Source organism: Lycorma delicatula, chromosome 8, assembly GCF_047948215.1.
Source record: "Lycorma delicatula isolate Av1 chromosome 8, ASM4794821v1, whole genome shotgun sequence".
Classification (NCBI taxonomy): domain Eukaryota; kingdom Metazoa; phylum Arthropoda; class Insecta; order Hemiptera; family Fulgoridae; genus Lycorma; species Lycorma delicatula.
Window position 1 is genome coordinate 25978938 of NC_134462.1, and position 16919 is coordinate 25995856.

At 30.7% G+C, this 16919-nt stretch overlaps 1 protein-coding gene across 3 annotated transcripts in view; it reads right to left on the reverse strand.

The window, feature by feature from the left end:
- LOC142329149 (uncharacterized) overlaps positions 1-16919 on the reverse strand; it is a 177264-nt gene that overhangs the window by 16465 nt on the left and 143880 nt on the right. For all 3 annotated transcript variants that reach the window (XM_075373491.1, XM_075373490.1, XM_075373492.1), the window contains one exon: positions 9643-9843. In XM_075373491.1, the coding sequence (XP_075229606.1) occupies positions 9643-9843 (201 nt within the window). The remainder of the gene's footprint in view (positions 1-9642; positions 9844-16919) is intronic.

Consider the following 16919-nt stretch of genomic DNA (forward strand, 5'->3'; position numbering starts at 1 on the left):
AATCCATAACAAAAAAAATGAAAACAAAATGAAAAAATTCATAAAATTTACTTAAAAGATTGCAGCTGTTTTGGTACACATTACCTTCCTCAGATGTTATGTACAGAATGCAAAAGCAAAAAAGTAGAGCTAAAGCAAAAAGATAAGTTCAACATTAGGGAGTGAACACATTTATCAGTTGTAAATAAATTTAATAGTTAGTCGACTCAGAAAAAGGGGAATATTTACAATAATATATGAAGTTTATCTAACATTTGTAGGTAATACTTAAAATATACTTTATAAGTAATACTTATTGCACCCCTTAAGGTACTGTGTACTGAAAGCTGTCATTTTTTAAATAAGTTTTGTGAATCAAAAACATTCCGTTGTCATTTTCTTTCAGATAAAAATTTATTACTTTCTAGACAATCCTTATACTACATAACAAAAAAAAACTAATTCAACATAAACATACTGATATATGAAATTATCAGTGCTCCAGTAATTAATATCTTTTTCAATAAAATTGAAAACGTTGTCAGCTTGGAGTTATACATAGCAGTTGGCGATTACCTATTGTTTTTTGTGTATAAAAGATGTTATTATGATGATTCAACCCTAGAGAATGTGATTTGATGGTAAAATAACTAGTTAAGCTGGGGAAACTAGAATACCTAAGCAAATTATGGAAATAGTAGATGAATTTAAAAAAAAAATGAATTATAAATCTTATATACAAAGTAGATATATGAAAAATTCTAAAAAAGAAAAACATTCTGCAATATGTAAAATATTATATTAAAATAAATGAATTATAAAAACAAGCAAAGAAAGAAATATAAATAAATTGTATTTTATAAAGTTTATTGTACACTTGAAAGCTCACCTCAAATTGCATTTGCTGCAATAAATAAAAGTTTATAATGAATATCTTATCTCAGGAAAACCTTTTAAAAATTCTAAACATAAATTCACTGTAGTTTATTTAGTTTTATTAAAATTTGATTAAATTCTACAGAAAATAAAAATAGAGGATAAAAAATATGTTTTTATAAAATATCTAGAGTTGAATGTGCCTATTGCAGCATAATGTTATTCTTTTTCTACAGCCTTAATTCTAGTTTATGAAGACAATAAAAACTGTATTTTTTATGTGTGCCTCAATATGACTGAATCATCTGTGAATATTTGTGAATAATATGTGTGCTCTTTTAGAGAATGTTTTCATAAAAAATAATAAAGAATATCAAAATAATTGAGTAGTCCCACAAGGAAACTGACATACTTCACTGGTGCACTCCTCTCATCAAAATAATAAAAAAAAGGTCAGTTTTATCAGATTTCCAGTTCCCTGGAAACACGGTTCCCACTGAAATTTTTAGGACACCTACGGTTTTGACCTGAAGAATTGAATAAAATAGGTCCCAGAACTGTACCTCCAGTAGTTTTCATGATATTCAAAGTAAAACTGAAAAATATTTTGTCTGAAAACCATTTTTTTTAGCTTTGTAATAAAATAACCTTTTTAAACGACTAATAAATGTGCTTTATTAAAAAGACTTACAGAAGATTTAATTTTAAAAATAGTGATGTCCAATAAAAATAATAAGTCCAATAAACATCAAATGTTTTAAAAAATCAAATTTTACTGAAGAAACAGAACAAAAAATAAATGAAATGACCTATTCTGAAAATTTTTGCAATCCTTTCAATTTTTGTTTAAAAAATACAGTTACTAATAAACACATAGTATTGTATTTAATTAAGTAAGTACTTACAAAACAATTATAAAACATTCTACAAAAACAGGATTTCAAGAATATGGTATTCATTGAAGTTCTTTAAGTTTATAGAAAATCTAAAGTTGGCAACGGTGTTCTTTTCAGAAACAAAATTTGAATCGAAGTTATTGTTCAGCTGTTCAAAAACTTACTTATTATTAATCATAACTAGTCTCTTATCTGTGATTTATGTAGTGTGCATGCTCCTTTTGCATGTACATATGCATGTACGTATAAAGTATTCATGCTTTTTTAAAAAAAGGGAGATGCTATTCAAATTTCCAAATCAAGAATATGCAGATATTGATTTCGGAAATAACTGGACTACAAAACATGAATATGAATGAAGATTCTTTTCCAATGATTGTTTGTTCCATTGAACATCCTGTAGGGCAGTATGAAGTTGAACAAGAAATCATTCAAATGATGCAGCGCAGTTCTCAACTCAGCACTCACAGAATTTCAAATTGAACAGGCATACAGGCATATCTCGCAGTACAGTCTGGAGAGCACGAAAGAAGAGGCTATCCTTATTGTTTGCAAACTGTTCAAAATCTTCAATCAGGTGACAGTGAATAAAGATAAAATTTTTGTTGATGGGTACAAGAAAATTGAAATATTACTCATTACATTTTATTCACTGATGAACCGATTTTTTCAAGAAACAGAATAAAAAATTTGAAGAACAGTCACAGCTGGTCAAGTGAAAATTCAAATGCAACTAGATTCAAAGTTTCAAACTTGATTTTCAATAAATGTTTGGTGAGGTATAGTTGGGACCAGTTAATTGGACCATTTATTTTTCAAAATCACCTTTCTTGTTTTGTGTACAAAGATTTTTTACAAAACCAATTGCCAGTTCTGCTCTGAAAAACGTGCACAAATGTTATTCCAACGACGGTGAACCACCTTATTATTCATAAGACGTTAGGCCGCATTTAATATTAGTTTTCCAGGCAGATGGATTGGTTAAGGTGGGTCCAAACTGACTTCCTAGGTCTCCCGATTTAAATCCCTGAGACTATTACCTTTGGGGTCATTTAAAGGAACAAAGAAGAAAAATTTGAAACAAAGAAGAATTATTAAATCAAATTTTAAATGATTTTGAATATCTTAAGAACAACCGACACTATTAGAAAAGCATCCTTTGATGTAACATGTTATACTAGATTTTGCATAAACTATCAAGGAGATCATTTTGAATACTATCTGCAAGATATGGAAATTAAATTTAAAAATAATAATTTTTATGCAAGCCATTTCTATTTCTTCTTCAGTAAAATTTGTTTTTTTAAAACATTTATTTCATTTTTATTGGACTTATTTATATTTACATTACTGTTTTTAGAATTAAATTCTCTATTTTACAAATTTATTAGTCATTTAAAAAATGTATTTTATTGCGCACCTAAAAAAAATTTATTTCATTTTTATTGGACTTATTTATATTTACATTACTGTTTTTAGAATTAGAATTAAATTCTCTATTTTACAATAGTCATTTAAAAAATGTATTCTATTGCGCACCTAAAAAAACAATTTCAGACAAAAACATTTTCACTACTAGAAATACAGTTCTGGGACTATTTTATTCAATTTTTTCAGGTCAAAAAACATAGGAAACCATTAATTTTGCCCTCAATCAACATCTTAAAAATTTCACTACGACCTCATTTCACTGGGGTGCTGAATTCTGGGCGAAATCTCTTGCTAACTGTAATTCGTTACCAAAGCGTTTCCAGACCTACGTTTATGTGAACTTCTTTCATTATTTTGATGAGAGGAATACACCTGTGAAGTATCAGTTTCCTCGTGGGACATTCTGTATGTAGGATAAATAACATGTGCCGAAGAGAGTTCTGAGTATAGCTAGAAAATACTGCTGTCATTCTGCCAAACAAATATTACCAGTATTTAATAAAAAATTAAACAAACACATTTTCTGAGCACTCAGTCATTAATTAATAGGTACAATTAAATTATACTAATACAGAAAGAAAGTACTCCATGAAATCTTTAATAATATGAATAATGATAAATTTAAAAAACAACCTATTCTACAAAAAGCCAGATATTCTAGCCACTGTAACTTATGTTGGAAGCTGATTATCAGAGTTCTACAAGAACTGTCATCACAAATAAAGTTGTTAGTGTAATGCTGATCATAATATCTTATAATATTCATAGATTTAAGTGTAAATTACTCTTAAATTACATAATATGAAAGGATAATATTATTAAAGGAAGTAATGATGTACCAATAATTAAGTTGTATTCAAATAAAGGATTTTTACGTTACAGAAGAAGTTACACACAATAAGTTGTGCATTAAGAATAAGAAATTATAAAACTCGTGTAGGTTATTTTTTTAAATTTAAAATTTCATTTCATTAACAATAATAAATAAATGTTATTAATTTTACTTTGAATGTAAAACTGGTGATCAGGATAAGATACTGGCTCCTCATATAACATGTACTAACAATTGTTTCGATCAAAATAAGAGGATAACTAAAAGGCACATGAAAGGCCTTGCAATTTGGTGTCTTTATGGTTTGATGTGAACCAAAAGATCACTTAATTGTTATTTCTGTTAAACTAATGTCTATGAAATTTCTAAGAAATCTAAGCCAACTGTACTCAGACCTGTACGTCATTGTGAATCAATTAGAGTTTCCAAGGTTTCTGAAAACTTGTTTTGATATTTGATAAAAAAAATGGAAGATAACAATCATGATTGAGACTTAGAATTACAATCCAGTAAGCCACATCTTATATCACAAAGTAAGGTAAATGAGAGATTTAAACTTATCAAAAAACTAAGCTAAACGTTTAGGCTCAAGATTACAAGGTTGGGATTTAAATATATAAATCTCAGGTGATTGAACCCGATAGAAAAATTTTTCTCCCCGCTTTGCTGAAGAAAATTACTTAGTTTATTGTAAAATAATCATGAGCTTATGTTATTATTAGGGCAAGTTGCATAAATCTTAGAAGTGGTGCATTTTCATTGATTCCTGCAAGCATAGCTTAAATAAAAAGTAGTTCTACTTTATAATAGTAATAAACCCTTCTGTACCAATCTGTCATGAAATTATGAAAGAAATAATTTATTACATTTAACTCCTGGTGAAATGTTATAAATGTGGTAAAACAGTGGAAGAAACATGAGAACTTAACTCCTGGTAAAAAAAAACCATTCCTGAGCCTCTAGTTAAACCAGAAAAAGTATTTTTACCACCGCCCCTTCATGTCAAATTAGGATTAATAAAAAAATCTGTATAGACGTAAACAAATCACATGGCAACAATAGATTAAAAATATTAATACTTAATATAAATCAGCTGTTCATACAGCCATATGTTTACTAGTAACTTTACAGTGTTGTCACTTTTGCTGCTAAAAAAAAAAAACTAGTCTCATTACTTTATTTACTTTATTAATTTTAGAAAGGATTCAAGAACACACAAATACATAAATATCAATCTTATTAAACTGCATAGTAGCTGCAAACTATTCTTATTCCGTATATATGTTGTACTCTAACCATATTTTTACTGCTACCATATTTTCACTACTTGCTATAGTAATCAATGTTTTTTTTTTTTTCGATGATTGGAGGAACTGTTAAAAATTTTTAAACAAAATGTCTTTGTTTTTTCAATTTTTTTTTTTTCAAATTTATCTGATTAAGTGGTTACTGCCACAGGAGTGCTATGAGAAGAAATCAATAAACAGTGCTATGTTATGAAGTTATATAAAAATAATATACTTAGGTAACACTGATGACAATTTATTTGTGCTTACAGATTTCTATAAACTAAAAAAACCTCTGTGAACAAACAAAATGCTGCAAAAGGTAAGGTAACCTTCAGTGTAAAAAGTATACAACACAGAAAAAATTGTAGTTTGAACTAGTGTAAAATTGAAAATTAAAAAAAAAATATCCTTTTTATTAAGTATCTTTCATACATGGTGATCTAAAAGTCTGTTTTTTAGATTCTATAACAAGCAATAAATTTTGGTTTTGCAATTGATGGTAATCGATTTATCTATGTGTACCTGGAATCGTACATAGTGATTTTAACCAATTTTGGGGAGCTGAATTCAAACTGTTATCAAAATTAGATACGTACGAATAAGACATACAATTTTTTACCAACAAATGCATAATCATAATCATAATTTATATAATCATATAAATTGTCGTAGGTTTATGGTACAGATGCTCCATGGTCAGAATATCCTGATCACTGACAAAACCCAAATTTTTGGAAAAAAAGTCTAGGTGGGAGTGTAGGAGATTAATTTTTAACGACATTCTGCATCCTAAACATTTGTAGTTTTCTAACAGCTTACTAACCAAAAAAACACAATTTTCATCTTTTCTGATGCCTAAAAACCACCAACAACATGTTTGAAGGACTTCGATGCAGCTAATTCATATTCGTTAAGTTTATTGCCATTTATTGAGTCCTTAAGCAGTTTCTTGATTTTCAGACTCATAAATATATATCCTCCTTAAGCTTACCATCATTCTTAGAATCAATAAAATACAAAAAGCATATGTGGCAAGTTTGCAGTGATCTGAAAATTGTTGCATTACTTCTTGGTTTACAAGGTGGGTTTATGAAATATTGTTGTTTTCTTTGTCTTTGAAATAGTTTAGATACAAAAGACATTACCAAGTATAGAATTGGCCATTGCAACATAACTTTGTAGCTAATGTAAAGCATTTATCATTAAATGAGAGTGTAAAATCATACTGTTGCTAATTCACATCAAATTCGAGAAAAATTTTGTAAAGGCACTAGACTAAGAAGGACCATGATTTAATCATTTAAAAATAAGTTTTGCTAAATTGAATGATGTTTTAAAAACAACTTTTTAAAAACCTTTATGTGATAACACAATTTCAATAGCGTATTTGAAATCAGCACCCAAATTACAGTGAGAAAAGTTGTGTAACATGTTAGATACAAAATCTTGTGTTGTATAATGACTATTATTTAATTCATTTTTATACGTGTGTTGATAATACAAAGCGTTGAAGTACAGAAAACTAGTACAAATATTTTACGCTTCAGTATTGACAAAAAAATAATAAAAGTACTATTGCTATCAATGAAGACTTTTTCGCAAGATTTCCTAATTCTCCATTACTAATTTATCATAACTGTGGTCTAAAAATTCCTGTATAATTATAGAGAAGAAACTTAATGTTATTATTAGTTGAGGGATCACGTAAAAAGGAATGTAAGGATTTAAGTGTAACAGGTGATTTATATCTTGAGATGTTAATAACTAATAAACAATCATATGTTTGACATTAGCTATTCCTATTATTGGGACTAATATGGGATACCACCTTCTTCCTATCTTTTTCAAGATAGACAACCTCAATCAAACTTTTTCCTGAACGCATAGGATATTTAACAGCTAATGCGATTTTATGCTTTTTTTTATTTGGAGATGCCGAAGATATGGTATTATCTTTGAATGAAAATGACATGAGGTGTCCCAAACTATCGACTGAAAAATCAGTTGATTTTATGAACTAGGACAAAACTTAATAAAAAAAAAAAGTGTAACTCAGCGGTTAGATGCTGACATGAATGAATAAGGTCAGAAGGACAGTACTTTGAACACATCCTCTAATGCAAATAAAGAATGTAATAATAAGACACTTTTTTCATTAACTATTTTCTTATTAGTAGTTAGGGAAACTACCTTTTAGCTCATCGTTGTTTTAAAAAGGAGTGCACACTTAAACTTTATACATTTTAATCAGAAGAAATGGAAACATATAAGGTAAAGTGTCCACTGCACTCTAAGTTGTAACCATAAGATCAAATGGTTATCTCTTTAAATTATAAAAATTATTTACAATTTCAATTTCTTAGGCAGATTTTTATTTAATATTTCTTATTAAAAGACATTACCAATTTTTTTTTTCTTAAATGAATAAAAATAAACAAAAAAATAAAATGCATTAAATAAAAGTCTGCAAAGAGATGGAAGCTGTAGTAAATAACACCGATAGACAAAAAAAGTTTTTTAATGTTTCTCCAAGTGCGATAACATTTCTTGAATTACTTTTTTGCATACATTACAGATCTGTAAACACAATTTTTCTATCAGTCTTAGTTTTAAATAAATTATACTTCAAAAAAAAAAATTGTGTTTTGAAAAATGTAATTATAATTATAATCGAAAAATATAGTTAAAATCTGTAAAATTTATAATTTTTCATGGCCATCCCTGTGCTAGAATGATTTTGTTGATGCTTTTCTTTTATAAATAACCTCAGACACATTTCGAATTAATGTCAATAATTGGCTAGCATGTTAGTATTCCATTTCCCTTCACAGCGGCTTTCCATCACTGAAATATGTGTTGGTGGAAACATTTATCATGTTCATCACTTACATCTCTGAGGTTGTCCAGGAAAAAAAATCAGATCCGAGTGGAGGAAATGTATTTTCAAAGTTTCAAAGACATATTACATCCCATAGTTCTGTATGAAGTAAGAAGTTGATTAACAATATCGTGGTAATTGTTGAATTTTTGTTTGCCGAGAAAATTTTTGCAAACATCTTTAAATGAAGCCCAAGCTGCACTTTCTACATTATTTAACATTGAGTTAAATACATCATCTTTGACCGACTCTCTTATTTGAGGACTAACAAAATTCCTTCTTTAATTTTTCCTTCACTTACATTCGGAAATTTCTGCCTGATGTGCAAAAATCCAGGACTGTCCTTCTTCACTGCTTTAACAACATTTTTCAGTAGTCCTAGCTTGATATGAGGAGAAGGTAAAAATATTTTACAAAAGTAACAATCGGTTACATGATCCTTTGGTTCACGCCAAACCATAGGTACACTAAAGGGCAAAGCCTTTTGTGTTCCTTTCAGCCATCCTCTTAAATATACAGAACTATTAGTGCATACTATATGAGGAGCCCACATCTTATCCTGATCACCAATTTTACACTGAAAGTACAAATGATATGCTTTTTTAATTAAAGGTATAATTGTTTTCTATTTGATTTTACGATAAACTCACCACATACATAACAAAAGGCATTCTCATCATTTACACAATTTCGAGGCATTACAACACTGTTAATACATAATACTGTTAATAACGACACAAAATTAATACATCAATAAGACTGAACAAAATTAATTCATTCCTAAATCCAGTCCTTACTACAAACAACACAGCTGTGTTTTCAGCTACATGTTTTGACCTGCACAGACACGATTAATCTTGTCCATGAAGGCTCACTCTTCAGTATTAGATATGATGTCATAATGTGACTAGAATTAAATCATATAATTGTTTATTTTATTATCATAAATATAATTGTTTACTTATGGCTTAAAAATTATGTTAATAAAGTTAAACATTACAAAATGAACTAACAAAATACAAAATAGATCCTGAAAAATTAAAAAAAAATCCATTAATTAAAAATTAAACTTTTCAAAAATGGTTGGTGATAGAAAGGTTCTGAGTTCATATATGTTTTCATCATCAAAAAACAGATTAAAATCATGTATCACATGTTAAGAAACAAAAATTATGTTTAGCAGTGTAATTTGTATAATTAAAAGTGACAATTTTATCTAATCATTACAATTTAGAGTGTAGGGAATATATTACCTTACATGTTTCCATTTGTTATAAATACAGATTTCTTATAAGAGATGTCTTTTAGTTGATTTAAAAAAGTACCATTTTTTTTTCAGAAACAAACTGATGCATTACTTTAATTCTAAGTTAAAAAATCTATTTAATTTTTTTATTCTAATTAATATAAAATAATACCATAAATATGAAACCTGAAAGAAAATATATAAGTTTAACTTACAGCAGCTGTTTTATCAGCATAATTGCGTGCAGCTAGAACAAAACATGCCTCAGCTTCATTCATACGAGCTTTTGCTAGATCAACATCTTTTAAGCAGGAACCCTGAATATAAATGACTCTTTGTGCCCAAATTTGTACTTGAAGAATCATTCTCATTGTAGTATCTAACTCCATAGGAGATAATAGCACCACATAATAATCCTATAAAAAAATTAATTAGAGTAAAACTTATTACTTTAATATATTTGTATTTTAACTAAATAGAGTAGTATAACGAATTTAAACCATAGTTATTATTTATTCATTGTATGTTATCTATCATACATGTACATGTGTATTAACAGATAAATAACAATATCCTTTTTTATTTCAGTCCAAAGCATATATACCTATCCAGCTGAATTTTAACATAAAACATAGTATACATTTCAGGTTGTATTTACTACATTAAAACAAACTTAAAAAGAAAGTGTTCTTTAAAAGAAAGAGCACTAAAGAGAACAACATAACCAACAAATAAAACCTACAAGACTAAAGTAAAATACAAATTAAAACAAATGATAAAACTCACAACTAAAATTCCAAACAACCTCTCAATTCAATTAATAAGTCCCGTGTTCACTAGTATGTGGGACAATCAATCGACTTACTATTGTGTCCAGCCGGCTTTCTAAACTTGGAAAATTTGCACAAGTTGGTGAGCCACCCGCCTTTTCAACAGGACAACTATCAACATGATGCCCCACATCTCCAATTTTTGTATTTTGATTATGTATTTTGAAAGAATAAAACATTGGTGTCCTGACTTGACCGACATAGTAGAAAAATACTGGAAACTGCGTGAGATAGAATGTGTATGAAAGTCTTGTGCAAACTAAAAATCCTTTCCAAAAGAAACTTTTACACAAGAAACCTGAAAACAATCATCACATTAATGCTATTTATTAATTTATTTATTAATGCCATTTTTTCCACTACCTTACCCAAGGTATTAAGGAGGCTAAGTGGTCTGTAAGATATATCTCCATTTTCCTTTGGACCCTTCTGAAGGAACACAATTCTGGCTTCTTTCCAGCACGCCGGGAAATTTCTATTCTCCAGGCCCTGACTGGTAATCTCCAGCATTTCCCATGGGACTCTCCTAACTAGACCCTTTAGGAGCGCCGCAGGAATCCCGTCCAATCCGGGGCTCTTTTTATTCCCAAGATGCCCGACCGCTGCGATTAATTCTCCAAGAGTGAACCTCCTGCTGTCACAATTAATGATTCCCTCGATCACCTCTTCTGTACAAGGAAATAACTCACTAATTTCCTGTTCCGCTTGCGACCTACTTAAAATAGCCAGGCGCCTGCCAAATCTCTTTGTAATTATTTTATACGCCTGTCCCCAGGGGTCGTTGAATAACTCCTCACACAATACCCGCCAGCGATTTCTCTTTGCTGTCCTAATAGCCCTATTTAATGATCGTCTATCTTTAATATATACAAGGGCCGCTGCCTCATATTCTTGTTCACCTGTGATCCTGAGTCGTTGTTTCTTTCTACTGGATTTTTGTAACTTATCTCTTAGGGTCTCTATTTGCTTTGACCACCAATATGCTGAGCTTCTCTTTCTGCTCCTCCCTTTCTGTGTCTCTCCTCCCTTTCCATCTCTTGTTTGACTACATTGGTCAGCACCAGCGGTGTTAATTCAGTCATATTTATGAGCCTCGTGGATGTCCTACTAACTATTCTTTCAATCTCTTCTGCCATAAACTTCTGGGGTAACAGTCTTTCTATAGTAGCAAACATCGAATCATCAATACAAATTCTGGTCGCTAAATGATCACTGGCGTGAGGTAATACTCGCCAGTCCCATTGCTCCCCTCTCCACCTGTTGTCCAGGATTGTAAGGTCCAGAACCGACGAGTGCCCTCTCGCCTGATAGGTGGGGTTACTGTCATTGACACAATGACCGCCAATAGAGCTCATAGTGTCCGTCAATATTTCACCTCTTCTATTTGTGTAAGCACACCCTGTAGCCACTGATTTACAGTTAAAATCCCCCAGGAGTATAAATTTCTTCCTATTTCTAGTAGTTATTCTTTGTATGGTATCCATGCATCTCACAAATTCACTCAACTCACAATTAGGCGAAATATATACTGCAATTACGAGTATAGAGTCGGATTCAATTGCCACTATTTCTTTCGATCTCGCAGTTTTCCTCCAGGCTATTCTCCCACTGATATCTCTCACCACTACATCCCCTTCTGTATCGGCTATCCAGCCCGCTCTTGCTGCTACATAAATGTTGGGTACTGTAACCACCAACAAGTCGGTCCTCTGTGACACCGCCAGTTCACTGACCAAATCACATGACATAGAACTCCGATTAGTATTAACTAGGAGAGCCCTAAGCATTTTGATTTTTTAAACATGCCCAAGCCCCTGTTCGGTGATCCTGGCTCCCGCAGTTAAGACAGCTACTGAGCTCTTTACAATCTGCAATTTTGTGACCTTTGCCCCCACAATTGAAGCAAAGTTCAATCTATCTGGGCCGTTACACTCACTCCTGCGATGTCCCGTGCTCCAACATCTGAAACACCTTTCTTGATCTTCTCGTATGTACGCCCTACAATTGACCCATCCTATCTTTATTCTTTGGTGAACCAATCTGCATGCTGCTCTGTAGGACGTGACTGCCGTAGCATTCTGTGTTTCATCATACCCTGGTCTTATGGATGTAATTTTAACCTCTTCACCATCCCCTGCCCTATTCATTATTGCTGCCAGTATCTCCTGTTCTGGAGTATCCATTTCAATGTCCCTTATGTGCACTATTGTTCTTCTATCTGCTCTAGTTTTTAAGTCTACTTGCAGGTCCGCGGCTTTATCCCTGAGCGTACTAGTAAAATCTGCTGCACTTTGAGCCCCCTTGATGCGGACATGTAACTCCTCATTCCTACCTTTTCTGAGGGATATGATGTCATTGGCCTCGTCACTATTTACCGCAGATTTCATTGTTTTGAGTAGTTCAGCATACAACTTACCCACTGCTTTTACTATCACTGTGCGGCTCTCCTCCGCAGGTGGAGTGGCCTTCTTTATTGCCGCTTGTCCCGGCCTTAACTGTCTTGCCTGTGTATCTGCATGGAGTGTCAATACTCTAACCGGCTCCACCTGGTCTTTTGTTATATATTACAATGCCTTTTTGGTATAATTACCAATGCTTCCGGGCAGCAGTAAAAATGCAGTCCCCGGTGATTGTTGTAAAACCTTGCTAATTGCCTTAAGAACGATGTTCATTCTTATTTTCTCCGCTGCTCTTGAATCATAGTATATTTTATATTTACTTCTTCTGACTTCAACTGTTTCTTCTCCAATAATGGAAATTTCAACCTTTAATATATCGCCCGCCTTATACTTTAAACGACTACCTTCACTATCCTCTGCTCTATTGACTTTTGCTGTCATTAATTCTACAAGTATCTCCCGCTTTCGCAGGAACTTCTGTGATGTTTAAAATTCTTTCTCGCAATGTATTTGGCCATTTCCTCGGTAAGAGCTCTATTAATTTCATGTCTGACAAATCTCCAGACAATACTGCCTCCATGTCCACCTCCATAGCCACTGTGTCTGTCTGTGTAGCCTGAGTGGCTGACGCCAATGGGGGAGACATTTCTATCAACGATTTCAACCCCAAGTATATATTTTTTTCAATTCCTGCTCATGTTCGTTAATATACTTGGATACCCGGGCTCCCATATGTTGCTTAAGGGAGATCATGACCAATCCCAACTGATAGGTCAGGCTCCCCAAACTTCCAGGCGAAGGTTCCTCTTCTTCTGATGAACCCTGATGTGCTCTTTTTTCCCCTTTACTTCTACTTTCTTCGACGTGGATGCCTTCGAAAAACTACCACTTTGGGAGGCCATATCTTCCGTCGGGAGTGAGCCTCGGCGACGCATTATAGCTAGTTACACTCTGGAGACAATTCCTTTTCCAACAAGTACCCACACATGATGGAACCCCATTTTAGGGGTTCCAAAATGGGGGGCCCCAAAAAAATTGGGGGATGGGGGGTCTGGGGATAGGCAATTTTATGATTCGGATAGATATTTTGGAATCGGAGCTATAGGGAAAAAGTTATAGTTCTGAAACTGGAACCCCTATAACACTTCGTTTGACTTAGAATATTTCACTACTGAAGATTTATTAAACGAAAATAAATCTAAGTTCTTGTTTACTTTCGTCTGAGTATGACGTAACTGACAAGCCAAAGCTTGTCAGTATAACTTAAAATATTTTACTGTAACTTATATAATATATAACCTTAAAATAACTTATTCACTTAAAAAATGTTAAGTTTAATTCACTCCGTTATATTGTATTGTAAAGACAATCCATTCCAATCACAATACAACCCACCAAAACCAGAAAAAATAATAAAAAATTTCACTTTTCACTTGAAAAATATTTAACTTATAAAAAAGTCAAATAACTTACCTAATCCGTAACCAAATCACATAAAATTTTATAATTTAGTCACTTCACACTGATAAGGAAATGATATATTTGAAAAAACTTTTTTTAAAACGAAAATCTTTTACCAGAATAAAGGATGCAATTTTAATTTTTTTAACAGGACGCACACGAATTTCCTTTAAAATGATTTTACAAAAAAATTAATTATTAAATTTACTAGGGTTAAATTCTTGTATCGATAAATTATTGGGATTTCATTCTAATATTGTAAAAATAGATACAGAATAAGGAAAGAGAGGTCATTCATTAATTTAGTTTTGTTTGAAATGTTCATCTTTAATTATTTATAAAGGATTCCAGAAAGTTCTACGTTTCTAATAGACTTATCTGTTAAAGAGTTAAGTGCGGTGAATGGGAATAAAGATGATTTTTTGCATATGTATATAAAAAGTAACTGATTTTAGTAAAAGAATATCTATAACCTTTTTTAAAACTTATTAAATTCCCTGCAGTTTAGTTCTATTATTTATTCTTTAGAAGATGGACCATTGAATGTAAAAATAGGAAAAGAAAAAATTATTGAGGTAGAAGAATTTTGTTATTTGAGAAGTAGAATTAGTAAAGATGAACGAAGCAGGAGCGATATAAAATGCCGAATAGCACAGGCGAAACGAGCCTTCAGTCAGAAATATAATTTGTTTACATCAAAAATTAATTTAATCGTCAGGAATAGATTTTTGAAAGTATATTTTTGGAGCGTACCTTTATTTGGAGTTGAAACTTGGACGATCGGAATACCTGAGAAGTAAAGATTAGAAGCTCTTGAAATGTGATGCTATAAGAGAATTTTAAAATCAGATGGGTGGATAAAGTAACAAATGAAGAGGTATTGCGGCAAATCGATGAAGAAAGAAGAATTTGGAAAAGTGTAGTTAAAAGAAGAGACAGACTTATAGGCCACATATTAAGGCATACTGGAATAGTCGCTTTAATATTGGAGGGACAGGTAGAAGGAAAACATAGTGCAGGCAGGCAACGTTTGGAATATGTAAAACAAATTGTTAGGGATGTAAAATATAGGGGGTATAACGAAATGAAACGACTAGCACTAGATTGGAAATCTTGGAAAGATGCATCAAATCAGTCAAATGACTGTAGACAAAAAAAAATTTATTCTTTACGATGAAAAATAATTTAGTTATGACGTTTGTAAATATTTCAATTTTTGATTTCCTCAGAAGAATGCTCGTTTTTTTTTGGCAGTAAACGTGAAAAGCAAATCCAAACGAATGAAAGATAGGGTTTAGTGACATTAGTAGTATCTATCCACTTGATTTTTCTTAATTTATTATACCTACAGAACTGATCTGAGTTATAGAAAGTATACTTAAAACGTGTGATTTCATTGAGAAAAATAATTTTTTAGGGACAATAGTTCTTATTTAACTAGAAGAAGCAAAGGACAAACTGGTATAATATTTTACAATTTAAATTTAACAATACGATACAAATTGAGTACTCATCTATGAAAAAAATATCATACTATTTTTTTTAAAAAATCAAAATTTTTAACTTGAAATATTAAAAATTTGATATAAATCTTCATATAAAAACATCAAATTCCAAATTATTTAGAAAGGTTTAAATAAATTGGTATAATTATTTTTTGCTTTGGAAATAAAATGTTTACCTCTGTTTCATTCTCCCTTACGTTGAAAAAGGAATCTTAAAGAATAATGATTATTTTAATCTTTAGGATTTTTCTGAATTTTCATGAGAAAAACTAAATATTTCAAACAAAAAATAGTGACCCTTATTCTCTCTACGCCCATTTTTTTTTTTTTTATCAATTTTGATACTATTAATCTCTGAATTTTATAATATCTATAGATTTATAAAGCTTTTCTATACTCTAATAAAACATGTATAAACGTAGTTTTCAGTTATTAAAAAGTAAATAACAATTGTACACGCTTTTTTTTGTTTATTTTATTTGACAGTATTCAAAGAATTTTCAATCCCATTATTCATTTCGAACATTTTTATTTGACTTGAATTCCATTTATAATTTGAACATGAAACAATCTCCTTCAATCAGAATAAAATTATAATTGTGATCATAGTCAACGAATGAATTTAATAAACTTAACTATTCACATACCGTAAAGGAACAGCATCAGTTAAAAATTAAAATAAAATTCTGAATTCTGTAGCTTAAAATTAATATCTTTAAAAAATGAGTGGAAAAGAAAGATGTTATTCTGATTTGACTTTGCAAATAAAAACAGGAATTTATAATAATTTTGTTATAATAAGTTCACATGACGTTCACGTTGACATAATTTTAAAACATACGACGATCAACTGATGTAATTATGCAAATATTACAACTTTCATAATTAATATGTGAAGTTTTATTATTGTTACAAATATGCGAGTACCTTAGGATGGAAATTAATTCCGAAAACCCTTCAACGCATCAAATTCACTTGTTGGTAAGAGATTTTTTTGTATATTGACTAGAAAAACATGAATATTTTCTAATTATTTCTGATTTTAATTTATTATTACTACTATTATTATTTTTAATCTTTTTTTTTTTTAATAATTTATTATAGTTAGGTCACCGAGCAACGTAATTTTATTAAATCTGTTTATTGTGTTCAAATTGTTAACTCTTGGATTCTATAGCAACGTCGTTTTCTAAATAAAATATTACTATAAAACAATTTAAAAAAAACTGTAAAACGCTATAGATAGCACCTTAAGAAAACTCTGATAAAGGTAAATACAATCAGCTTACGATATATA